The sequence below is a fragment of the Apium graveolens genome, chromosome 1 (genome assembly GCF_009905375.1).
Source record: "Apium graveolens cultivar Ventura chromosome 1, ASM990537v1, whole genome shotgun sequence".
Taxonomy (NCBI): domain Eukaryota; kingdom Viridiplantae; phylum Streptophyta; class Magnoliopsida; order Apiales; family Apiaceae; genus Apium; species Apium graveolens.
The window spans coordinates 29,290,006-29,317,827 of record NC_133647.1 but is presented as its reverse complement, the minus strand read 5'-3'; the positions used below and the strand labels follow the sequence as shown (position 1 = coordinate 29,317,827).

Below are 27,822 nucleotides of genomic sequence, written 5' to 3'. Positions count from 1 at the left end.
ATTCCTAGATTTGGAGTCCCTTTGAGATATCTGAAAATCCTTTTAATAGTCACTAAGTGAGACTTTTTAGGGTCAGCTTGAAATCTAGCACAGAGACATGTAGAAAATATTATATCAGGTCTACTAGCAGTTAAATATAAAAGTGAGTCAACCATGCCTTTATAACTTGAAATGTCTACAGACTTTTCAGCCTTGTTTAATTCAAGCTTGGTGGCAGTGGCCATGGAAGTTTTTGCAGATGAACAATCCATTAAGTCAAACTTCTTTAAAAGATCATAAATATATTTAGTTTGACTAATGAAAATTCCACCACTAACTTGTTTAGCTTGTAAACCAAGAAAATAAGTTAGCTCTCCCATCATGCTCATTTCATATTTACTTTGCATTAATTCGCCTTATTGAAGCAAAGTCGTGGAAACAGGTGATGAGTCTGGGAAGTCAGTGCATTTAGAGTTCACTTCTTTTGGACTTTTATGGAGTCGAGCTACTTTGCGAAAGAACGTCAGAGAGTGAGAGTGAAGCTTTGCCCCGAGAGGCTATCTATACAGTCTCTTCTTTCTATCGGGAAAGAGAGTCATTAACGCATTCGTTCTGAGTCGACAAACAGCAATAGGGAAGAAATCTACGTTAGCAAGAAGAACTAATCCATGATGCAAAAATAATTGATCAAGAAGTTGGTCAACTTTCGCATGAAAGAAGGTAAAAAAACGAGAGTTCGTGCTATTGTTTATCAAACTCCGTTGTAGAAATCAGACCTAACCATTAAGTAAGAAGCGATGGGAACGATGGAACCTGTGAATCCAAATCTATTGAAAACAGACTCATTGATCGGGATGGCGAAACAAACCAGAGACTAATTCCTTCATCTATTGGGAAAATAAAAGTCATGAGTTAACCCTACAACTAAAATAGTGACGAAAAGAGTCAATATTCGCCCGTGAAAACTTTATCTTCTTCTTGGATTGATAATTTTTGCTCAATCCAATAGGATAAAAAGCAAAACAAAACGAATATTCGTTAGAACATAAAAAAAGAATATGATATTTAAAAATAGAAATTTAAAAATATAAATATTAAGATGCTTAGAGACATTTCAGCCTTGTTTAATTCAAGCTTGGTGGCAGTGGTCATGGAAGTTTTTGCAGATGAACAATCCATTAAGTCAAACTTCTTTAAAAGATCATAAATATATTTAGTTTGACTAATGAAAATTCCACCACTAACTTGTTTAACTTGTAAACCAAGAAAATAAGTTAGCTCTCCCATCATTGTAATAACCCCAATTTTTGGGAAATTTTTGAAACCCTTATGAATAGTGTTTTTGCTGAATGAGAAAACTTTTCATGCCACACTATGTAGGGGTTCTGATATGGATATTCTGAGATTTTATTAGTACTTTATATGGGATATAAGTGTATGTAAAGATCGTCAGAATCCAAATCCGAACACTTTGATTTTTCCCGGAAATACACTAGATACGGAAAGATTTGAGAAAAAGGTAACAGGATAAAAAGGATTTAAATTAAAGGATTATAGGAGAGGATCATAAAAGGAATATAATATATTGAGAAAGGTTAAGGGAACCTAAGTAATAAGATCCCGGGTATGATCCTTCAAACGATAAACGAAAACGAAAGTTAAGCGAACCGTATAACAGATCAGCGGTCATTAGGCAAACAATTAGGAAGTTAATCAAAGGGATTAGAGAGGATGATGTCACCCAACCAATGAGAAGAGGACAAGGAGGGAAGGATGACATCATGAGGATGACACAAGCATGACATGGGAAGGAAGGAGATGTGGTGGCTTTTTAACCACACAAAATCAAGGGCAACTAGGTAATTTACTAAAACAAACACAAAAATCAAACCAACCAAGCCAAGCAAATCATTTTTCATCAAAATCAAAAAGAAACCAAGGCATTGTTCTTCATGCTCTCGGCCAAAACAGAACCACAACACTAAAACTGCTGTATCTCCTTCATTTCTCACTCAAATATTGTGTTCTATAGCTCATTGGAAAGGTATTGAGATGGCCTACAACTCTTGTTCACAAGTCGCGTCCAAGTAATCATGGTAAGACCCTCATATTTACAGTTCTTTAAATCGGACTTTTAGAAACTTCAAAGCCTAACTTTGTGTTCTTGATTTCTTTGGAAAGATCAAGCTTGTAGGAGGCTCCCTAAGGCTTCCTAGCAACTTAACACCTCCCAAGGAAGGTATAAACTTCAAACCCTAGCCTTTACTTTATTTGTTAGTAAGTTTAATGGTTGGTGTTGTGAAATGAGAAGCATGGATTGTGATTATTAGTAGTTTGGTTTGATTTGGAAGTGTTTTTGGTAATTGAAGCTTGATTATAGTTCATAGGTCGTGATTGTGGTTTTTTGAGTTGAAAACCTTGGAGATTATGGACTGATGTGGTATGGTTTAGGTGAAGTTTTGTTGTATTGATGGTTATGAGTTGGTTGGTGGTTAATTGGAGTAGTTTAAACATTGGTAATCGCGTAAACATAGCCGTCGTAACGTCCGATTTTCTTTGGACTGTTTTTGTGCATAACATTAGGACCCGAGAACCCCCTGCTAGATTATGACCACTGCCATGTTTAGATAGCTCATGTTATGAGCTTCGTTTTGATATGTAGCTCGTTCGATTCCGATGCACGGTTTAGGAGAAACGACCGTTTCAAGTAACGGCGTTTCGCGAACGAAACTTTTCCCCTCGCCTTACTTTGAAACATAGGTTAAAGACCAAAAAGGGTTAATTAATGCATGAAACATTTATGGTAAGTGTGTTAGGCAGTTGGTAAGACACTCGCGAAGGAATCGCCTTAAAACTCGTAAAGGTTAAATTATTAAAAATGGTGGAGCCGAGGGTACTCGAGTGACTTAAGAGAATCAGTAAGCGCAAAACAAGCGTTAGAGTCTAAGTTAGTTAAAGTATAGATTTACAAGTGACTTTGGTTTAATTCCAACTTACTTGTTGTTTATAGGTTACCAGACTCGTCCCGAGCCATTCGTAACCCCCAGTCGCTCAGGCAAGTTTTCTACCCGTTATACTGTTGTTGTGATGTATATATGTATATGCATTATCTTGCGATAGATGCATGATGTTTATATTAGCAAATGTTGCAATATATTGAAGCATGCTGCTATGGTATATATATGCATGCCTGTTTCATATTCTTTCCATATATAATTGTTGATTCAGTTGATAATACCTATGCTAGAGGATAGCGGTAACTTGCATATACCCTTAGTATAGGGACCCAAAAGGTGGAAATATTTTCTAAACCGGGAGTCGAGGATCCCGAGTAGATTTTGTATATATGTATATATATACATATATATTTATATAAATATATGGTTATAGTTTTCAAAACTATTAATCGAATAAGGTTTATTCGATAACTTTATTTTATTTAATGAATATTATTTTGAATATTCATTCGAAGACTTATGACTCCTTTATTTTATTATTGAATATTATTTGAATATTCATTTGAGGATGTATGACTCCTTTATTTTATTTAATGAATATTATTTATAATATTCATTCGAGATATTATGACTCCGCTTATTACTGAAATATATTCCTTATTTTATTAAAAAATAAGGTGTCAATAGTCAAACTTATTTTCGATTATTCAAATAAAGATAGTACTTTCATATAAGTATATCTTTGGTTATTTGATATCCATTTCAAGTATAAGTTTTAATACTTCTACTTCGATTATTTTTATAAAGATTATTCTTTATGGGAATATTATTTAAATAATAATATTCAGACATTTTCTAAATATAATGGGGACTGATTTACTTCATTAAATCAGCTTTACCCCAAACATTCTTAAAAATGTTTTCGAGTCTTCAAAATGAATTTAAAAGGTAGAGCGGATCCCAAAACTTGTTTTCAAATTCAAGATCTTCCATTTTAAGGGGACTTGAATACTCGCTCAAAAACCTAAGGGATCCGGCTCTGTGGTGTATTTTATATTCGCAACAAGGTTGCTGTTTTGTTAAATGAATCGATTACTTACCCAACACTCGGAAAGTAAAATTCTTGGAACAAGTTAATCCATTAACAGGCATCGCCTGGGAAATATCGGTGAGTTCTCCTTTCCAACTAGATACGACTTCTTGGTGGAGCCGTATCAACAAGTTTCTACTTGGGGAAAGGGGGAACGAGCTTTACGTTTCAGAGTCATGGATTTCATCTGAACTAGGAGTGGCGTAAGTGGTCGAGTGGCGCCGGCCCAGCCTTATTATATTGGCCCAAATGGCCTGGAAGTTCCGCTAAGGCGGTCCATTCCTTAGGAGTTCAGTGTTCGGTTGACAAGTAAATCCGACAGGTTCTCCTCTACATGTAGAAAATGGTGGGGTTGTACTACTACGACTGATCATCGTAAGTGGTCTTCCTGGCGCGGCAAACTCCCGTAATGAGTTCATCATCCAATTGGATAATTTCTGCAACACTACCCAGAGCACTTCGATAGAAAGGCTACGGTTGGGCGATTGTTGAGTGTTGGCAGGGTCAAGTTTTCAAAATGATGTTTACATCAAATGAAGTATCTCGTAACTTTATTTTATTTTGATAATATTTTAAAGATTTAATCTATTCAAATCTTGTCTTATAGTCTCATCTATGTGATGAACTTTTGAAGCTAATTATAACTTGAACGGTGGTAGTTCAAGTAGTATTTGGGAAAGATATAAGTATATTGGAGTATCTTATAACTTCATCTTTTAAACTTATATCTAGTAAATGATTATCTTATGCATGACAAAGATTTTCAGAAAAACGTTGAGACAAGGTTAGATATATGAGATCACCTTGCAACGATATTTTTATACAGTTATACACTGGGACTTTGTGTATATTGCATGGAAGAGGACTTCCAATATTTTGAAAAGTATATATGTATATATATATATATATACTGAATATTTTGCGACTTCATCGCATTAAGATATCAACTTGGTTCATTTCTTTTGACCAAGACTTTCATGAGTACTAAGAGAAGGATCATATGCTATTAATCATTATACATATTATTTTGGTGGGCTTGCTGCTCACCCTTGCTTTCTTCTTTCATCACACAACATCAGATAGACAAGATGAACAGGACCAAGCTCCCGATTCGCAAGCGATTAGGAGACGTTCCGCAGTTTTCTAGAAGCATTGATGCCGCCGTAGCTGAGGTAGGAGCTACCAATAGGCTAGGCTTTCAACTTCTAATGTACCAGATTTATGTATATTTATGAATTGTAATAATGGCAAAGAAATGTAAATTTATTCAGAAATCCTTTTAAGGTGTATTGGCAGATAATTGTGGAATAAAATGACTTGTGGTTATTTTTGGATGTTCATCTCTGAGACTATAACGTGTGGTGTGTGTGTTTATTGTGGGGTCACAGTACAGAGTAGTTGAGTAATTATTAAGATTGGGTGTTATTAAGGGAAATGGAACTCGTGACAACCCGGATCCCCGACCCCGGATTTGGGGGTGTTACAGAAATGGTATCAGAGCCAAGCGTTATAAACCTCAGAGATGATGGGACGTTAAGATAATAAGTTCACTAAGATAATAAGAACTCTTGCCAAGTTCATAGTCGGACTACCTAACGTAGTACTGACAGTTAAAACCCTTATGGGAACCCTTATAAATGTAGCGATAGAAGCGTAGTTCGTTATCGTATATGGTAGCGGGACTCCGAACCCTGAAGTTGAGGAAAATCAACGCGATGATGTTTTATTACTAATTGGAGATCAGATTGTGGATCCAATAGAGCGTCCTAACGCAGGACCGGATGATGTTGATATTGAGGATGTAGCGGTTGAGAATGTTGTCCTAGAAGGGATAGTTGCTGAGGAGGATCCCATGGAGGATCCTGACGAGATTGGATAAAGGACCACTGATGAATTGATGACCCTGGTTGGGTCGACTACCAGAGGTAGGATTGGCCGGTCACTACCAGAGGTTTGTTCAAGTTTGTAAAGATAGTAGCCCCTTTAGCGCGGCTTACTCGTAAGACTGAGAAGTTTGAATGGACAGAGAAATGCGAGAACAACTTTTAAGAACCGAAGCAAAGGTTGGTGACGTTCCCTATATTGGCGTTGCCGGATGGAAAATGAGATTTTGTGATTTGTAAGTGACGCTTCGCATAAGGAATTAGGGTGCTTCTTATATAGCACAGAAAGATAATCGCGTCTGCGTCAAGACAATTAAGGGAATTTAAAATTCGATATCCCCACCCATGAGCTTGGGCTCGTGGCAATAGTTTTGCCCTAAAGATTGGAGGCACTACTTGTATGGAGAGAAGTGCGAGAATTACCTAAGCCATAAGTGCTCTAGTACATTTTTACGTAGAAAGAGCTTAACATACGCCAGAGGAGGCGGTTAGAGCTAATCAAGAGTTATGAGTGGGAGATTCTTTATCATTCGGGGAAAGCCAATGTGGTGGCTGATGCCATTAGTAAAAAGGAGAGACTCAAGATGATAATGTCTTTGGGAGAGTTGATAAGAGATTTTGAGAAAATGGAAATAGTAGTGAAGGTAACCGGAGCCGGTACCGAAAAGCTGTTTGAGATTGCAATAGAGACCGAATTATTGGAAAAGAGCATATTGTGCCAGAAAAAGGTGATGAATGAAGGCAGAGAGCCAACAAATAAATATGAGATTAATACTGAGAAAGATGATAAGGGAATAATGAGGTATTCCTATAGAATTTGGGTTCCGAAAGTTCAAGAGCTTAAGGATGAGAACTTAGATGAGAGCCATAGTTTGAGGAATAGGATTTAGGGCAAACCCAGAGTGTGATAGTCAGGGAGGTTGCCATCAAGAAAGAAAGAACCCATAACATAATAGAGTGGAAAACAAGGTTTTTAATGTATAAGATAACCCCGATTATGGGAGAAGGTTGAAACATTTCATACTAAGGAAACAGAAAGTCGAGTAAGGAAAGGAGACCCGAGACGGTACTCCTATATGGCAATTTATGGACCTGTCTAGACAGAACTTAGACTATTATCCCCAACCACCACCCTGAGGGGACAATGCGGCAGGAAATTCTTTCATGACCTTTAAATCGTTAAGCTCTCAGAGTTCCAAGGAACAGGTTGACCTAGTCGAGGCAAGAGCCTGGCTAAAGGAAATATAGGAATCATTTGAGATTCTAAATGATTGACGAATCACAAAAGACTGTTTTTATCACTCACCCTCCTAAGAGAGAGACCCACCTGCTGGTGAAAGGCCAAGGAAGGCACGGAGCAAGAGATTATAATAAACTGATTAAAGTTTAGCCAATTGTTTTCGGGAAAGTAATTCCCAAGGTTATGGAATAGTGTAAAAGCTTTAGAGCCAGAACAAAGGCAGACGAGTATGATGAATTATGAATCTAAGTTGTAAAAGTTATCAAGATTCGTTCTGAAGACACGAATCCAGAATGACGGGATGTTTGAAATCAATGCTTATGTTGTGTTGGTTCATGAAATAACGATAAGAGAAAGGAATATAAAGGCAAGAGAGTTTGAGGAATGATAAGGGAGTTGGGTATGAGGAAACCCTAAAGACTCGTAGAAATAGAAATAGAAGAGTATATAATCGTCAGGATGAGGGTGATTCACCATGAGTTAAAATTGATGGTTGAAGGCATAAGAGTTATGTATATTTTATCCCCTTTAAGTTGGGAGGATTCGAGGAAAACCTTGAGATAGTTCGAAGGATAAATATTGAGACGCGGATAGACTGAGGAGACAAGAAAGTAAGAAATTAGGAAAATTGGATGAAGGAAGTGACCTTCAAGAATGTGAAGTGTAAGACCGGTGGCTTGATACCCAGGAAGGGAGACGCCAGGTATGAAAGATATCCCAACATTGAGATGACTGTTGAGATAAACAACAAAAGTAAATAAGGATTTATTAAGAAGAAATTCACGTTGAACACGACCAATATCTTCCAGATCATCCATGTGATCATTACCAAATCAGGAAAGAAAAGCGGATAACCATTTTTATCTTTTGGAGGCCATGTGGATTGACCTTAACTTGAATAAGGATGCTATTGTGAAATTCGGTATAGACTATCGAGGTGGAAATGATTGAATAAGACACCCTTATCAGGGATATATGACTTGATTTATCCATGGAAGGATGCAGGTACCTTTTAAAGGTGGAATTAAGGATAGAACATCGGTAACTTAAAATGAATCCTAGGGGAATGCATAAAGGTTGGCATTTCACCCTTAATAGGAACAGTATGAGTTTTGACAGAATGATTGGGAAAGGGTTAAGGTAACAACAACCTTTAAGAATCAGTGGAGAAATTTTTCAGAAGTATATAGACAATGATTCTGGTATTAATAAATGGTATCTTGATATGCCCTGTATCTAGGGAATACAGGAGGAACGATTGAAGGATAACCTTAGAGGTTTTACAAGGAGAAAGGTAATATTCAAAATTCTCAAGAATAGAAATGTTGATAAAGAAAATATGACGTAATTATAATGTTGCCAAGTGGGGCACATGTTAAACCACGAGAAAGTATGGATCGAACCAGTAATGGTCGAAATTGTTCAGGGCAATTAGGACTTAAGATAAAAGATGTTCTAAGTATGATTAAGAGTCAGTCTTGACAGTGATTAGCCTCTAAAGATTGAGGCAATAACTTATGGAAAAATGGTGATATTTTTTTTTATTTACTCATCAGATATTAAAGAAAAGCATTTTCACATAAGCTGTGATTGAAATAAGGTAGAAAATTTATTTGGAGGTGGTTAAAATGACATTGACTGTAAGGAACTATTACTATCAGGAAAGGCCAACGAGGTGGCCGACACTTTAACGGTAAAAGGATAATTGTAGGCGCTTGTGCCAAAGGATACAGTGATGATGGTTAAAAGCTGAAGGTTGTATTATGGTTTGGAAGATTGACATTCCTTCTGATGACTGTGTAATACCCAGCCGTAATAGTAGTTAGTAAAGGTTTAATTCGTGTAATCGCCCTGAGCGGGCTATCTATCTCAGAAGATACTATCTTGAGATAAGCCAGGACCATATTTCAAAAAGGACTAAATAAACCTTTGAGTTAAGTCTTCTATTGAAGGCATATGATTAAGAATGGTATTAACCTGCTATCGTTGCTTTGAGTGAAACTCTTCTGCAAATTTTATCTGCTTCATGTCATGTATGTATGTCAGAATCAGGAGTGTACTCCATGAATCATGAATGGTGATTATGTTACCTCCTTAGAAGGATTTGATACGACATGTATGGACTCCGTATGGTTAGCTATTAAGATTTCATGGAAAGTGAATGATGACAGTGGGTCAGTGGTGGACCATAGTAAGGCAGCAATGATTCTGCGAGTAACGAGCTGATTACAACCGTGAGAGTTGTATTGGAATGGATGTTGAGATTGAGTACCGCTAATCGGGTCGTGGTAGTGTATAAGTTATCATTGATAGACTAATTAAGTAGAGTATCAACCTAGTGAATATTTATTCTTTCTTATCAATAGAGAGTCGTATTATTATACGAAGAAGGTTGCGGTATAGAAATGGGTTCTAGTAACGATGAGGTCTAGAATGAGATCCCAGATTCGATTTTCGATGTCGAGGGAGTTTCAAAGGTGATTGTGTATAAGCTCGAGGAAGAGCATGGGTCCATAGAATGATGAACGGAATAGAAATATTTAGGCATGGGAAATACGATGCTATAATACTTGATGCTGATATAAATACGCATATGTTTTGTTCTCCTATGATAAACCTCTATAATTCAGAGGTAGGTTCCAAGCCAGATATTTTGTGGCAGTATATTTTTTTTCATATATACAATTCTCTTCAATTCGTTCGTTTCTCTTCTTTTCATTTTGTATAAGCTGAGAAGAACAACCCTTCCAGAAGGGGAGGTATTGCCGAATGACTATCTATCTGTGTGATAGAAGCCGAGTAGGATACCAACTATTGTTTAATTGCTTGTCAAGTACTAAAGGCTGGCCACCTTCTGTACTAACTATGCAATATAACAAGTGTTCATGATCATAGTGATCTCTCAACAAATTCCTTTACTTCTATTTGATTGATCAAATTTTGGAAAATAGAAACAACTGAAAAAGGAGTAATAAAGTGGTGGTAGTATGCGGAATGGAAACACATTCGTGATACTAAGGTTGTCGTGGTCATTAAAAGGTTATAGAACGCTAACGAGCAAAAGTATAACTAGTATAATATTAGGAACGGAAGGTTGTAGCGATTACGAACTGGAAAAGAATGGGTATTGAGAAGCAGAAGCTCTAATGCTAAAAGCAATAATGAGAGTCTGTGCAATAGACTTGAAAGAATTTGGAATGATCACTTAATTCGGATTGAGTTATTTTACGACAATAGATCATATGTCATTATCGAGATGTCGCCTTATGAGATCCTTGAGGGAAGACAATGTCGATCTCCCTTATGTTAGGATGAAGTTGTAGAGCGCAAGATGCTCGGACCCGCAGTAGTCCAAAAGACCAAGGATATGATAGATCTAATCAGAGGATGGCTGGTAGTAGCCCAAGATGGACATGATAAGTATGTTGATTTGACACGAAAGGATAAAGAGTATGAAATAGGGGACCTAGTAATGTTATAGGTATCCCTTGGAAAGGATTGATGAGGTTCGGAAAGAAAGGAAAGCTAAGCCTACAATTTGTTGGACCCTTGGATATAGTAAGACGTTTGGGAAGTTAGCATATGAGCTAGCCCTAACCCCGAACATGTAGCAGGTCGTAACGTGTTTCACGTATCAATGTTAAGGAAGTGTAATTCGGATGCCAGACAAATAGGGGCATATGAGCGCATAGACATGCAACCAGACTTAACCTATATGGAGCAACCAGGAAGGGTATAGAGTAAAAAGGAACGAGTGCTTATGAGAAGGGTTATCAAACTAGTAAGAGTTTGATGGTAGAACCACAATGTGGGAAAATTTACTCGAGAGTTAGAAAGTGCAATGCTAAGAGAGTATCCCTATTCATTTTCTATCTGATTCCGGGACGGAATCCTTTTAAGGAGGGGAGACTGTAATAACCCCAATTTTTGGGAAATTTTTGAAACCCTTATGAATAGTGTTTTTGCTGAATGAGAAAACTTTTCATGCCACACTATGTAGGGGTTCTGATATGGATATTCTGAGATTTTATTAGTACTTTATATGGGATATAAGTGTATGTAAAGATCGTCAGAATCCAAATCCGAACACTTTGATTTTTCCCGGAAATACACTAGATACGGAAAGATTTGAGAAAAAGGTAACAGGATAAAAAGGATTTAAATTAAAGGATTATAGGAGAGGATCATAAAAGGAATATAATATATTGAGAAAGGTTAAGGGAACCTAAGTAATAAGATCCCGGGTATGATCCTTCAAACGATAAACGAAAATGAAAGTTAAGCGAACCGTATAACAGATCAGCGGTCATTAGGCAAACAATTAGGAAGTTAATCAAAGGGATTAGAGAGGATGATGTCACCCAACCAATGAGAAGAGGACAAGGAGGGAAGGATGACATCATGAGGATGACACAAGCATGACATGGGAAGGAAGGAGATGTGGTGGCTTTTTAACCACACAAAATCAAGGGCAACTAGGTAATTTACTAAAACAAACACAAAAATCAAACCAACCAAGCCAAGCAAATCATTTTTCATCAAAATCAAAAAGAAACCAAGGCATTGTTCTTCATGCTCTCGGCCAAAACAGAACCACAACACTAAAACTGCTGTATCTCCTTCATTTCTCACTCAAATATTGTGTTCTATAGCTCATTGGAAAGGTATTGAGATGGCCTACAACTCTTGTTCACAAGTCGCGTCCAAGTAATCATGGTAAGACCCTCATATTTACAGTTCTTTAAATCGGACTTTTAGAAACTTCAAAGCCTAACTTTGTGTTCTTGATTTCTTTGGAAAGATCAAGCTTGTAGGAGGCTCCCTAAGGCTTCCTAGCAACTTAACACCTCCCAAGGAAGGTATAAACTTCAAACCCTAGCCTTTACTTTATTTGTTAGTAAGTTTAATGGTTGGTGTTGTGAAATGAGAAGCATGGATTGTGATTATTAGTAGTTTGGTTTGATTTGGAAGTGTTTTTGGTAATTGAAGCTTGATTATAGTTCATAGGTCGTGATTGTGGTTTTTTGAGTTGAAAACCTTGGAGATTATGGACTGATGTGGTATGGTTTAGGTGAAGTTTTGTTGTATTGATGGTTATGAGTTGGTTGGTGGTTAATTGGAGTAGTTTAAACATTGGTAATCGCGTAAACATAGCCGTCGTAACGTCCGATTTTCTTTGGACTGTTTTTGTGCATAACATTAGGACCCGAGAACCCCCTGCTAGATTATGACCACTGCCATGTTTAGATAGCTCATGTTATGAGCTTCGTTTTGATATGTAGCTCGTTCGATTCCGATGCACGGTTTAGGAGAAACGACCGTTTCAAGTAACGGCGTTTCGCGAACGAAACTTTTCCCCTCGCCTTACTTTGAAACATAGGTTAAAGACCAAAAAGGGTTAATTAATGCATGAAACATTTATGGTAAGTGTGTTAGGCAGTTGGTAAGACACTCGCGAAGGAATCGCCTTAAAACTCGTAAAGGTTAAATTATTAAAAATGGTGGAGCCGAGGGTACTCGAGTGACTTAAGAGAATCAGTAAGCGCAAAACAAGCGTTAGAGTCTAAGTTAGTTAAAGTATAGATTTACAAGTGACTTTGGTTTAATTCCAACTTACTTGTTGTTTATAGGTTACCAGACTCGTCCCGAGCCATTCGTAACCCCCAGTCGCTCAGGCAAGTTTTCTACCCGTTATACTGTTGTTGTGATGTATATATGTATATGCATTATCTTGCGATAGATGCATGATGTTTATATTAGCAAATGTTGCAATATATTGAAGCATGCTGCTATGGTATATATATGCATGCCTGTTTCATATTCTTTCCATATATAATTGTTGATTCAGTTGATAATACCTATGCTAGAGGATAGCGGTAACTTGCATATACCCTTAGTATAGGGACCCAAAAGGTGGAAATATTTTCTAAACCGGGAGTCGAGGATCCCGAGTAGATTTTGTATATATGTATATATATACATATATATTTATATAAATATATGGTTATAGTTTTCAAAACTATTAATCGAATAAGGTTTATTCGATAACTTTATTTTATTTAATGAATATTATTTTGAATATTCATTCGAAGACTTATGACTCCTTTATTTTATTATTGAATATTATTTGAATATTCATTTGAGGATGTATGACTCCTTTATTTTATTTAATGAATATTATTTATAATATTCATTCGAGATATTATGACTCCGCTTATTACTGAAATATATTCCTTATTTTATTAAAAAATAAGGTGTCAATAGTCAAACTTATTTTCGATTATTCAAATAAAGATAGTACTTTCATATAAGTATATCTTTGGTTATTTGATATCCATTTCAAGTATAAGTTTTAATACTTCTACTTCGATTATTTTTATAAAGATTATTCTTTATGGGAATATTATTTAAATAATAATATTCAGACATTTTCTAAATATAATGGGGACTGATTTACTTCATTAAATCAGCTTTACCCCAAACATTCTTAAAAATGTTTTCGAGTCTTCAAAATGAATTTAAAAGGTAGAGCGGATCCCAAAACTTGTTTTCAAATTCAAGATCTTCCATTTTTAGGGGACTTGAATACTCGCTCAAAAACCTAAGGGATCCGGCTCTGTGGTGTATTTTATATTCGCAACAAGGTTGCTGTTTTGTTAAATGAATCGATTACTTACCCAACACTCGGAAAGTAAAATTCTTGGAACAAGTTAATCCATTAACAGGCATCGCCTGGGAAATATCGGTGAGTTCTCCTTTCCAACTAGATACGACTTCTTGGTGGAGCCGTATCAACAAGTTTCTACTTGGGGAAAGGGGGAACGAGCTTTACGTTTCAGAGTCATGGATTTCATCTGAACTAGGAGTGGCGTAAGTGGTCGAGTGGCGCCGGCCCAGCCTTATTATATTGGCCCAAATGGCCTGGAAGTTCCGCTAAGGCGGTCCATTCCTTAGGAGTTCAGTGTTCGGTTGACAAGTAAATCCGACAGGTTCTCCTCTACATGTAGAAAATGGTGGGGTTGTACTACTACGACTGATCATCGTAAGTGGTCTTCCTGGCGCGGCAAACTCCCGTAATGAGTTCATCATCCAATTGGATAATTTCTGCAACACTACCCAGAGCACTTCGATAGAAAGGCTACGGTTGGGCGATTGTTGAGTGTTGGCAGGGTCAAGTTTTCAAAATGATGTTTACATCAAATGAAGTATCTCGTAACTTTATTTTATTTTGATAATATTTTAAAGATTTAATCTATTCAAATCTTGTCTTATAGTCTCATCTATGTGATGAACTTTTGAAGCTAATTATAACTTGAACGGTGGTAGTTCAAGTAGTATTTGGGAAAGATATAAGTATATTGGAGTATCTTATAACTTCATCTTTTAAACTTATATCTAGTAAATGATTATCTTATGCATGACAAAGATTTTCAGAAAAACGTTGAGACAAGGTTAGATATATGAGATCACCTTGCAACGATATTTTTATACAGTTATACACTGGGACTTTGTGTATATTGCATGGAAGAGGACTTCCAATATTTTGAAAAGTATATATGTATATATATATATATACTGAATATTTTGCGACTTCATCGCATTAAGATATCAACTTGGTTCATTTCTTTTGACCAAGACTTTCATGAGTACTAAGAGAAGGATCATATGCTATTAATCATTATACATATTATTTTGGTGGGCTTGCTGCTCACCCTTGCTTTCTTCTTTCATCACACAACATCAGATAGACAAGATGAACAGGACCAAGCTCCCGATTCGCAAGCGATTAGGAGACGTTCCGCAGTTTTCTAGAAGCATTGATGCCGCCGTAGCTGAGGTAGGAGCTACCAATAGGCTAGGCTTTCAACTTCTAATGTACCAGATTTATGTATATTTATGAATTGTAATAATGGCAAAGAAATGTAAATTTATTCAGAAATCCTTTTAAGGTGTATTGGCAGATAATTGTGGAATAAAATGACTTGTGGTTATTTTTGGATGTTCATCTCTGAGACTATAACGTGTGGTGTGTGTGTTTATTGTGGGGTCACAGTACAGAGTAGTTGAGTAATTATTAAGATTGGGTGTTATTAAGGGAAATGGAACTCGTGACAACCCGGATCCCCGACCCCGGATTTGGGGGTGTTACAATCATGCTCATTTCATATTTACTTTGCATTAATTTAGCAAACTTTTTACAAAGCTTATCATCTGTAGAACCAAATATAATATTATCTACATAAATTTGAACAAGTATTGTAGAGCCATTAACATTTCTAAAGAAAAGATTTTTGTCAACAGTGCCTCTTGTGAAGTGATTATCTAGAAGAAATTTTGACAAAGTCTCATACCAGGCTCTAGGTGCTTGCTTTAGTCCATAGAGTGCTTTCAACAGATAATACACATGGTCTGGAAAATTTGGATCTTCAAATCCTGGAGGTTGGCTTACATAAACTTCTTCCTCCAATTCCCCATTCAGAAATGCACTCTTGACATCCATTTGATAGACCTTGAAATTGGCATGAGCTGCATAGGCTAGAAAGATTCTGATGGCTTCAAGTTTGGCAACTGGAGCAAATGTCTCATCAAAATCTATTCCCTCTTGTTGAGAATAGCCTTTAGCAACCAATCTGGCTTTATTCCTTATGACAATGCCATTTTCATCCATCTTGTTTCTGAATACCCATTTTGTGTCAATAGAACCCTTGTTCTTTGGCTTGGGTACCAGCTTCCATACTTTGTTCCTTTCAAATTGGTTTAGCTCCTCTTGCATTGCTAAAATCCAATCTGTATCCAATAGAGCTTCTTCCACTGTCTTAGGTTCCTCCTGTGATAGAAAGCTACTATACAGACATTCATCTTGAGTAGTTCTTCTAGTTTGCACTTTAGATGTAGCATCACCAATGATTAGTTCAAAAGGGTGATTCTTGGTCCATTTCCTTTGAGGTGGTAGATTAGCTCTAGATGAGGTTGCCTCAGTATTGTCATGATGTGAGATAGAGTGTTGATTGGTTGAAACCCCCCCTGAGTTGCTGATCCTTTGAAAGGAATTGGGAGTTCTATCAACTGATGAGGTGAAATGATTATTCGTTGACAGATGTGATCAACGGATGCTTCATTATTAACTTCAACGGATGATGCACTTTGTCTTTCAACGGATGCTGCATTGCTTCTATCAACGGAAGCTGAATTGTGACTTTCAACGGATGCAGCATTCTGTGCATTATCTAAAGGCAGATTCTGAATTCTTTTCGAAGTGCCTTCTCCATCATTCTCATCTTCACTATCATCACAATATATCTCAATATTGTCAAATTTGAGTCCTTCATGATGTCCCTCATCTGTTAGTCCATCAATCTTTTTATTATCAAACACAACATGCACATATTCCATGACAATGTTGGTTCTTAGATTGTAGACCCTATATGATTTTCCTGCAGAATAACCAACAAATATTCCTTCATCAGCCTTTGCATCAAACTTCCCTTTGTGATCAGGTTGATTCCTTAGAATGTAGCATTTGCAACCAAAGACATGCAGAAAGTTTAAAATTGGTTTTCTTCTCTTGAACAATTGATAGGGAGTCATGCCTTTTGCCTGATTAATTAGAGAAATATTCTGAGTGTAACATGCACAGTTAACAGCCTCAGCCCAAAAGTATGTTGGGAGTTTTGACTCTTCAAACATTGTTCTTGCAGCTTCAATTAGTGATCTGTTCTTCCTTTCCACCACACCATTTTGTTGTGGAGTCCTTGGAGCTGAGAACTCATGTATGATCCCATTTTCTTCACAGAACAACTTCATGGTTGAATTCTTGAACTCAGTTCCATTGTCACTCCTGATATTCCTTACTTTGAAATCTGGATGATTGTTGACTTGCTTGATATGATTGATGATGATTTCACTAGCTTCATCCTTTGATCCAAGAAAGTAATTCCATGAAAACTTTGAGAAATCATCTACAATCACTAGACAATATCTTTTCCTTGAAATTGACAATATATTGACTGGTCCAAAAAGATCCATGTGTAGCAGTTGTAATGGTTCATCAATTGCTGATACAAGCTTCTTACTGAATGATGCTTTCTTTTGCTTTCCTTTCTGACAAGCATCACACAGTCCATCCCTTGTGAATTCCACTAGAGGGATTCCTCTAACTAAGTCCTTTTTGACTAGATCATTCATTGTCTTGAAATTCAAATGGGACAGCTTCTTGTGCCATAGCCAACTTTCATCTGGACTTGCTTTGCTGAGAAGACAAGTAATTGATTCTGAATCTGTAGAGTTGAAGTCAGCTAAGTACACGTTCCCTTTTCTAACTCCAGTTAGAACCACTTTGTTGTCCTTCTTCCTTGTGACAACACAGGCTTCAGAATTGAAGGAAACAGTATTCCCTCTGTTACATAGTTGACTGATGCTCAATAGATTGTGTTTGAGACCATCAACTAATGCAACTTCATCAATGATAACATTTTCTTTTGAAATTAAGCCATATCCCATAGTGAACCCTTTGCTGTCATCTCCAAAGGTTATGCTAGGGCCAGCTCTCTCCTTAAACTCTGTGAGCAGGGTGAAATCTCCTGTCATGTGTCTTGAACAACCACTGTCCAAGTACCATAGATTCCTTCTTTTTCCCTGCACACAACAAAATCAATCAAGTTGATTTTGGTACCCAAGTTTCTTTGGGTCCAGCCTTGTTAGTCTTTTTCCTAGACTTCATTCCTCCTGCATCTTTTGACTTAGGTAACTTTGGGTCAACCTAGGTCTCAGATGTAGTTGGTTGAAGTGTAGGGTTAGTCACAGAATCATTTAGCACATTTGATTGAATTTGATAAGGCATAGATTGTGCAAACATATTATTCCACATAGGCATGTTGTATGGCATCTGAGACATACTGCATGCAGTAAAATAAGGATTATTAACATATGGCATGTTTGTAAAATGTGCATGAGGATTATGATGAGACATAACAGGCATAGCATGCAGAGGTGACATAGACATGTTAGGCATGGGGGGAGTTAAAGGTATGGGAGCATTCTTAATAGATTTGCAGTTATCAGATAGATGATTAACACTTTTACAATGCACACAGCTTTTTCTAGGAGCATACTTATCAGGTGTGTAATTGTTGTGTTTATTAATCCCTACCTTCCCATTTCTATTAGATTTTCTTTTAGTTTCCTTTTTATCCTCAACCAATTTAAGCCTATTTTTCAACTGATCTAAAGTCATGTGTCCTATATTCACCTTACTCGCATCTTTGGATGTGCTAGCTCCTTCTATGACAAAGATCTTAAAAGTTGAATCAACCTTATTATTGAGATTTTTCTTTTTAGAATCACTTGCCTGTTTTAATTGATGAGCTTTCAACGGATGCTCTTTTTCTTCCTTCAACGGATAACTTTCATCATCCGTTGATTCCACATCCGTTGACAATCCATCAATTAATTCCAACTCCTTTTTGTTTTTCTTCCAGGCATTCTCACAGAATGATTGAATTCCCTGAACCTTGACAATCTGAGCACTAACATCCCTAGATGTTTTCCAGGCCTTGATTACCTCTTGCTCACTTTCTAACTGTTTAGAAAGAATTTCTACTTTCTTAACAGCTTCTTCTAGTTCACTCTCAACAGTCAAGCATTTAATTTTAATCTTTTCAAGCTCAATTACCTGATTCTCTAACACAGCATTCCTATCACTTAAAAACAAATTATTCTCTTTGATTCTTGTGTTTTCTTTAGCTAGTGATTTAAGAGAAACACACAAATGATATAATTTATTGGACATATCATTTATGGCTTCATTGCATTCAATCTTAGAAAGCTGAGAGAGATCAGTAGTAATTACCTGGTTGCTTGATGAACTAGTTTCATTTTCATCAGAATTAGCCATCAGGGCTAGGTTGACATATTCCATATCATCATCTTCATTGGCTCCATCTGCTGCCCAATCATCTTAAGTCAGAAAGGCTCTTTCTTTTTGTTTGAGCAAATCGAAATATTTCTCCTTGTAATCAACTTGCTCAAATTTCTTCTTATCAGAGGATGGTTTTCTGCACTCATTTGCAAAGTGTCCACTTAAGCCACAGTTATAACATTTGAACTTAGATTTGTCCACCATATTCTTGTTTGACTTAGTGAATTTTGCATTTTTCCTGAATTTCAACTTTGCAAACCTCCTGGACAGAAAATCCAGATGTTCATCAATATCATCAGAGTCATCTTGACTGGAATTGTCTTCATCCTTAGCTACTTGCTCCTTTCCCTTGCTTGATTCTAATTTGCTTGTGCCAATTTTGAGATTTGGCATTGTCTTTTCCTCATTCCTGGCTTCAATCTTCTCATTGTCAGCTACAAGTGCAACTGATCCTCCTTTTCTCTTTCCCTTTTCCAACAGCTCATCTTACTCCATCTCTAGTTCATAGGTCTTCAAAACTCCATATAATCTTTCAAGTGTGAAGTCCTTATAATCTTGAGAATTTCTTAGAGAAACAGTCATAGGCTTCCATTCCTTTGGTGGAGACCTCAGAAATTTTAAATTGGAGTCCTTGACTTGGTACACTCTGCCATACAACTTCAATCCATTCAACAGTTTCTGAAATCTGTTGAAAGTATCATTCAATGATTCTCCTTCTTCAAATTAGAAATATTCATACTGTTGAATGAGAAGCTGCATTTTATTTTCTCTAACTTGCTCAGTGCCTTCACAGATAAGTTGCACAGTATCCCAAATTTCCTTAGCAGTTTGGCTGTTAATGACATTGTCAAACATATCTTGATCTAGGCCATTAAACAGAATGTTCATGACTTTCTTGTCCTTGTGAACCTCTTCAATATCTTCAACAGTCCATTCTGCTTTTGGCTTGGGAATAGACTGTCCAACAGCAACTGTTGCAGTAGCAGCTGTGGCCACTTTGTGAGGGCTGTGAGGACCATTTTCAATGCAGTTGATGTAGCTTTCATCTTGAGAGAGAAAATGTAAATGCATCTTCACTTTCCAATGATGATAGTTATCTCTTTCCAGGATTGGAATCTTTACACCAATATCCTTCTTACTCATGATGTTAGCAGAATAGATCTTTAAACACTTTGTATGTTAAGAGCTTGCTCTGATACCAATTGTTATTCCCAGTGAACTAACAATGAGATTTACAGAAGGGGGGTTGAATGTAAATCTCAAAACTTTTTCAAGTTTTGAGCAGTTTCTAAGGCTAAGTGTTTTAGTGAGCAAATGTGTGTGAATTGCTTGAAGCTAATACAGATAGATATATGTATTCAAACACAAATGTAAAGAACACAAAGAACTTAAAAAACTTTTCTGGTGGATTTATTGTTCGACCAGAGATGTGTTATTTCAGAAAATCTGTGATTCAAAGAATTAAATCACAGCTGCGTCCTAGTACAAACTATATGATTTTCTCTCTGAATTTTTCTAAACAGCTCTGGAAAATTCACCATCTAATTACTAGCTGCCACTTGGTTTATATATCACCAAGTTTACAAGTGAAGACAAAACTGTAAAATACAAGTAAAAGGCTCTTCACATGTTTCTTCTTCACTTCTCTATCCAGTGCAATTTAGGTTTAGCTAAATCTTTGAATACTTCCTTGTTTACACCAGAATGGAAATGCTGCATTTTCTTGATTCCTCCTAGAGGTTGCCACATTCCAGTTTGTCTCTGTCAACCCATGTGCCTCTGTCAGCTTATGAATTGTCACTATCAACTGCTATTGAACTAAGCATCCGTTGAAGCTTTCATCCGTTGATGCTTTATCCGTTGAAGCTTTATCCGTTGATGCATTAGCAGTTGAAGCTTTATCCGTTGATGCACTCATCCGTTGATGGATGTTATCCGTTGAAACTTTAGAGACATCCGTTGAAGGTCTTTATATCAGTTGATACTACTTCACTTATACAAAATTACAAGGCATGGAATATTTACAATTAGCCCTCCTATTTGCATATCCACTAGTAGTCAACATGACTGATAATTTCCCACAACATCTAAGAATTACAACTTAAATACAGAGAATGAAATGTGCTACAATACTAAACTTATTTCTAAGTAAAGCTACTCCTTCAACGGATAGCCAGAATGGTCTTTATCCGTTGAGGCTACAAACACTAGATTTCTACTTAAGTATTTTGTTTAACTTATCATCAAACTAATACACATATTCCTAACATATATCTTCTTCCTTCATCCTTGTTATCAGTAGTACCTTTCTGTTGAAAGTCCACGGGCTTCCTGATATAACCATCTTAATGTCTAACTCATGGTAGAACTGAAAAACATACAGATTTACATCAAGTTCTTTTATATATACTCCTTTCCCTGGTCTCCGTAGTGATGCTAGTGTATGTTGCATCGCCGTAAAATTAATCACACCTTCGTTGATGAATCTTCCTACCAAACACAGACGATTGTTAAATCCTTGTAGGCGCTCACTGTTGTCTGTTTCTTCAATATCATCAAAAGCAAAGCCACTGTCTTCTTCATCTTCAAGAGTAATATGGTTCATAGCATGAGTAATGTTATGTGTTGACGCCATTGCAGCGTACTAGAATAAATATAGAGAGACAAAATGTACCACTAAAACTGTTGACTCGACACTAAGATTAATTGAACTTTCAAACCATGTCAATAGACAAGACTAAGCATAAACAAAACCTACTTACTTTATCACTAAAACGTTAATGCTGTGAACAATATTTATACGGTCTTTCTAATGTGTGCACAAGGGCATACAATAAGCACTAAATTTTATGAGTTTGGTGCATTTTTATTGTTGGAGTTGTTGTAAATGCAGGGGGTCCATCAATATTTACGATTAGAGGAGCAATCAAAATATACTAAACTCATAAAAATTAGTGATTATTGTGTGTTATCGAGCGCACAATAAAAAACCCCATATTTATAATCCTGAACACGGGACCAACTTGGATTCAGACACTGTCTTGGAAGTCTTGTAACTGATTTTATTACATTTACAAATATAAGTATAATACTATAAAGCAGCCCAAGTACAGGGTAGGCAAAGAATTGCGTTGAAAACAGAGCAACCTATTCATTTTTTTCCAAACACGAATTTGTGACAACGGAAACATGTAACCCTTTTTTTTTAAATTGGATATATGAACAAATTTAAATTATTTGTTCTTTATCAGTAATATTAATTTAAAATTTTGAACTCTCAAGAAATTGTACCTTAATCTACTTCTCTTAATTATATTATTCTAAACTACAATATCTTAATTATATTATTCTAAACTACGATATAGGATATAATCTTATAATTATATTGACTTTTTTTAATGCAAATTGGATACAAAAAATTTGACCCAATCTCGGTCTTCTGCACTATTATGAACCAAAATTTATCTGACATCAGCAACAGCTCTTACCAGTGATATCATAAATACTGAAAGAAACATGTAAAAATACTGAATACCCGATTAAAAAAATAAATAAAAGAGTGGACTTGCACAGATTTTCAGGCGAAAGAGTTGAATTACGAGAACAAATCTCATAACAATAAATTCTGGAAATATTTAAATTTCCCAATTTGCACCGCTTTCAATTCAGTTCCAGCCTATAAATGTTCAAGGTTCAACAAATTCATGTTACATTCTAGTTATACTTTGCAGTTCTTCCATTCATCATATATACTTTTTATTTCTACCATTTACCGATCACGTATACAATGAATCATATGGATTCTGACTTGTATGATGCAGTCACTGAAGATAAACTTGATGCGCTGAAAGAGATGGTAAGCAAGCTTAAGGTTGGTGAACAACTAACTCCTACAAATCAGACGGTGCTTCATCTAGCATGCCAATACGGGAGTATAAAATGTGTTACAGAGATTTTAAGTGTTCATGATTCACTGCTGTTCAAGATCAACTCAAGAGGTGAGACCGCGCTTCACCTGGCAGCAAAACAAGGACACTTTGTGGTCGTCAAAGCACTCATTGACTCCGCTAAGTCTTTGGTCCGACGTCAAGATAATGTGCAGGACATTGCACCATCGACTGTAGTGCAAGATCTGATTAGAACTCCCGATGAGGAACTTGAAACTGCCTTGCACGGGGCTGTACGATATAATCGCAAGCATGTGGTTGAACTTTTAGTAAAAGAAGATCCATGCCATCCGCATCCTCTGAATAAGCACAATGAAACTCCACTCTACTTGGCTTCTATTAGGTACTATACTGATATTATGAGTACGATTCTTGACAATTGTGATTGGCAAAAAACTGGTGGCGACGAAACCACATATTTGCTTGCTATGTTTGGTGGTCCTGAAGGAAGAACGGCTTTGCATGCTGCAGTTTTAGATCAAGGGGGATATGGTAAACTCACACAATCTTATCATCTACTGATTTACAGGCTTAATGACCTTTTGAGTCTCAAGATTTGCACTTATATACTCATATGCCCATATGTTACAAAAGCGTTTCTTTTTACCCTTCAAGTACTAAAAACATACCTTTTTAACTTTGGACCGGGAAAGAGACTGAACCAGGGAAAAAATCCAGTGTAAACCGGACGGTCCAACGTTTAAAAGATATATTTTCAGTATTTCAGGGACAAAAATGAAGGCAACACGGGGGCATATGAGTATATTAGTGCAAATCTCGAGGTTCAAAAGGTCATTAAGCCTTGAGATTTATATATATATTTGATATAAATAATTGTATGTTTTTGTCCTTGTATCAAGAATGTGTGAAACTCCTGCTGGAAAAGCATGAAGCTCTAGTAAAGGTACCAGACAATTACGGATGGACAGCATATCATTATGTTGCATATAACAATCTCGATGCAATACTTGAATTGTTAGTAGCTGCAGACAAGACCAAGAGTGTGGCTTACCTAGAAGACAGGGAATACAAGAGAACGGCTCTACACGTAGTAGCATACACCGGAAATTTGTGTGTGCTGGAAAGATTTGTTGAATATTTTCCAGATTCCTGGGAAATGATTGATGGAAATGGTCGAAACATACTGCACATCGCGGTGGAGGAAAATCGAAAGAAGGTTATAGAATTTATCTTGTCACGCGGATTTAAAGCAAGCAATAACCTTTTAACTAAAAGGGACTGCAATGGAAATACACCTCTGCACCTGATTACCAAGTTTGGATGTTATGTTCCTGAGCTTATGGTTGGAAAGGCGCCGAAGTTGGAGATTGACTGGGAGGTATTAGACTCCAAAAACTACACTCCTCTGGACAGACTACATTCAGATCATGAGACACATACTTTATCTAATCAGGTACTTCATGAGCCAATTATATGATCATATATATACAGAGAGCTTGCCCGAAAAACAGTTGTTCGATCTTTTCAACTCTCAAGTTAGGATTGAAATAATACTTTCCTTTGATTTATTTATGATTAGCTACTAAGTTTAAATATTACATTTACATCCCAACCAATGGGTGAGTTGTTATTATAACAATGGTCCATGGCAGGTGAAGGTTAGAACATCACTTATTGAAGCCAAGGTTAAAAAGCATTGGCGCTTGTGGCGAATACTGAAAGAGCCAGAAACTGAGTCCGGGAAAAGAGTTGAAAAACATACTGAAAAAACCAACTCCTCTAAAGTGGAAGAGTATAGAACAATGATCAACAGCCAAATGGTAGTATCTGCGCTCATAGCCACCGTAGCCTTTTCATTGTTATTCAATATGCCAGGTGGTTTTGACGGGAACAAAGGACCAAAACAAGGATCCCCGCTGCTTCTAAGAGACAAAAATTTTGGCAATTGTATAGTCTTTGTTGCAATGGCGTTGCTCTTGTCAGTTATTACATTGTTACTCTACTTCATTACAACATTTAACAGAGACGCCCGTCAGTTGCATTTCATACTCGTGTTTAGTACGATATTCAACTTTTTTGCTATTGTAACAATGATGTTAGCTTTTATCGTAGGTACCTATGCCGTCTTAGCTGACTACTCAGATCTGGCCATACCTGTTTGTATACTAACTTCCTTTTTCCTTCTCTGTGCCATTCCGGTTTACATTAGACTTTTACGGGGTAAAAAACCTAGTACCATTCTACTTCCTACTAGTACTGAGTGATTCCCGACTGTGTACTCTGTCGTTTGAATAATAAATGTGAACAATTAATCATATTTTTTTTTTTTTATCGTAAGTAACCCGCAGCCGCTACCCTTCGGGTGCGCACTCAGGAGCCATAATCATAAATTCTCCTCCCGTGGGATTCGAACCTGTGACCAAGAGGATAGTTTTCCTCTATTTAATCAGCTGAGCCAACCCTTGCGGGCAAACAATTAATCATATTCAATTACTTTTTGTTTGAACATTTCTTTGCGATTTAAAAGAGTAATGTAATTTGTGCAATTGATAATATTATTTACCTTATAAAACCTGTTGTTCTACCGTCTTGCCCCAATATTAAAAGACTAATTAACTTTACACCTCAGGGCAATAAATGAGCAAATTCTAAATTGTTCAAATTAATATTGTCCTCTTAACTGTATTTTCATATTTCGCTCCGTAAATTGTTTGATTTATTTATTTATGTATATAAGGAGTAGTTTTTGAGTGTCATGGTATAAATGTAGGATATTTTTTGAATATTTGACATTAAGTTGATTTATTTATTTATGTATATAAGGAGTAGTTTTTGAGTGTCATGGTATTAGTGTAGGATATTTTTTTCGATATTTGACATTAAACTGAAATTTATTTGCCACTGCTGAGGGCGATTTACAAATATTACTGTAAAAATATTTGTGTTTGTTTGAATTACGGAAGAATATAGTAGTTTGTTTACATATAAATTTTATTTTGTAATTGTTATTTGAAATTAAGTCTTCTTAAATTTTTAATTTTATGTAATAACTCTTCACCCTCACTCGTTTAATATTAACAAATACACATTTCAAAGTAGGAATCAACATCATTTGACAAAAAGAATGGTATATTAATTGATCTAAGAGATAGAGTAAAACAAGAATATACGTGTAGATCCACTGCTTAGACACAATGTATAATTTTAGCAAGCGTGATGCATGAATATACTTTACATATGAATAAATAATTTATTTCTTCGTTAATTATTTTTTGTTGGATAATTTGAAGACTCGAAGGGTAATATACACAAATTTAATGAAATGGACTGAACTTTGATGACATATCTTATGTACGGTTACCATGAAATAAGCACTATGCATTTCATGTGTATGTCGTTACCTCTAATTTATAAAAAATTATATTGTGCGTCAATCCTTTTTAATTTCTTTTGTATGCTTTTACATATAGTTTAGCAGATAATTATTTTCTTGCAATGATGCCAAATACACAATAATAAATAGTTTGTGAATTGATTGCTAATTAGCGTGACATAGTTAGTTGATACGGCACTTGGTTTGCCTTTTTTTGCTCATTTTCATCACACATAAAATAACATGATTTTGTAATCAAGTTTCTCACGTATAATTATTGTATATTATTATTATTATTATTATTATTATTATATGGAGCTACAGATCAAAAATAAATGTAATTTAAATAAACTATATTATTGAGGTTTTAGTGAAATATAAAATTACAAATAATAATATTTATTTTTACTTTTTATTTATAATCCACTTATTTATATTACTAATTTGATAGATAAAACACATGAATTCTCATTTTCAAATTTTTTTTTATCGTAGGTAACCCGCAGCCGCTCCCCTTCGGGCATTTTCAAAATTTAAGCTTAGGTTAAAGACACACACAATTTTATTTTATTCCAAAAAAATTTACCATTAACTAAGATAGTATTATACTTGCACGTATGTATGTATGTATTCATGCATGTATGTATTTATATATGTATTCATGAATTTATATATATTTATGTATACATGCATGCATATATTCGTAATAAGTTGGTTAAATAGGGGATAATTATCCTCTTGATCACAGGTTCGAATCTCATGAAAGAGAATTTATGATATACCTCCTGAACCAGAGCCTGTAGTTTAAGTACGGTTTATCTTGGTTCACGTGTTTTGCAGGCTATTGTGTGAGCCCGTGGGGTTTACCCAGTGCGAACCCGAAGGGTAGCGGTTGCGGGTTACCTATGATAAAAGAAATAAAAAAAAATATGCATATTATGTTGTTAGTGTTTGTACCTTAAAGAGAACACTATTATGTTTTAGTTTAAGACATTACGATTAATAATTTTTATGTTTTATCAAGTATTTATTTTATAATTTATTATATCTTAATTTACTGTGATATAAATGTTAAATTAATAAATATCCTTTGAATATGATATGCATTATATATCTCTAAGTACGTGACGTAAAAATGAGATTAGTATCAATATTCTTAAAGCTCCCTCGTATAGTGTTATTATTAAGGGACATGATAAGACTAGTGTGTTTGTTGACTGATGATCACATCTCATTGATCATAGGTATAGTGATAGTAAAGTCGAAAATACAGACACATGTATATGTACATGGGGCTGGAAAGACCCAATGTGAGATTCTACATGTCTTTCGTGTCATAAGTAATTCTCACAGTGATAATGATGTAATGATCCTTAGACTTGAAATCATTATATATTTATATGAGAATTAAGGTACTTTAATTGCATTAAAAGTATCTTTGACCCAATAATGATTAAAGTGTACTTCAGGTATAT

The 27,822-nt window shown here is 35.9% G+C and overlaps 1 protein-coding gene across 1 annotated transcript; it reads left to right on the top strand.

Annotated features, from left to right (window-relative positions):
- The first annotated feature begins 22,853 nt into the window (after positions 1 to 22,853).
- Positions 22,854 to 25,238, top strand: LOC141660736 (protein ACCELERATED CELL DEATH 6-like). Its single transcript, XM_074467744.1, has 3 exons — positions 22,854 to 23,505; positions 23,874 to 24,427; positions 24,627 to 25,238. Exons 1-3 carry the CDS (start codon positions 22,854 to 22,856, stop codon positions 25,236 to 25,238), a joined length of 1,818 nt encoding a protein of 605 aa, XP_074323845.1.
- Positions 25,239 to 27,822: the final 2,584 nt, after the last annotated feature.

What these genes read in the sequence shown, in the direction of transcription:
- LOC141660736 (XM_074467744.1), top strand. Translation starts at nt 22,854, where the DNA reads ATGAATCATATGGATTCTGACTTGTATGATGCAGTCACTGAAGATAAA. An exon ending in TTTAGATCAAGGGGGATATG is followed by an intron (nt 23,506 to 23,873) that starts GTAAACTCACAC and finishes CCTTGTATCAAG; the next exon opens with AATGTGTGAAACTCCTGCTG. An exon ending in CACATACTTTATCTAATCAG is followed by an intron (nt 24,428 to 24,626) that starts GTACTTCATGAG and finishes GGTCCATGGCAG; the next exon opens with GTGAAGGTTAGAACATCACT.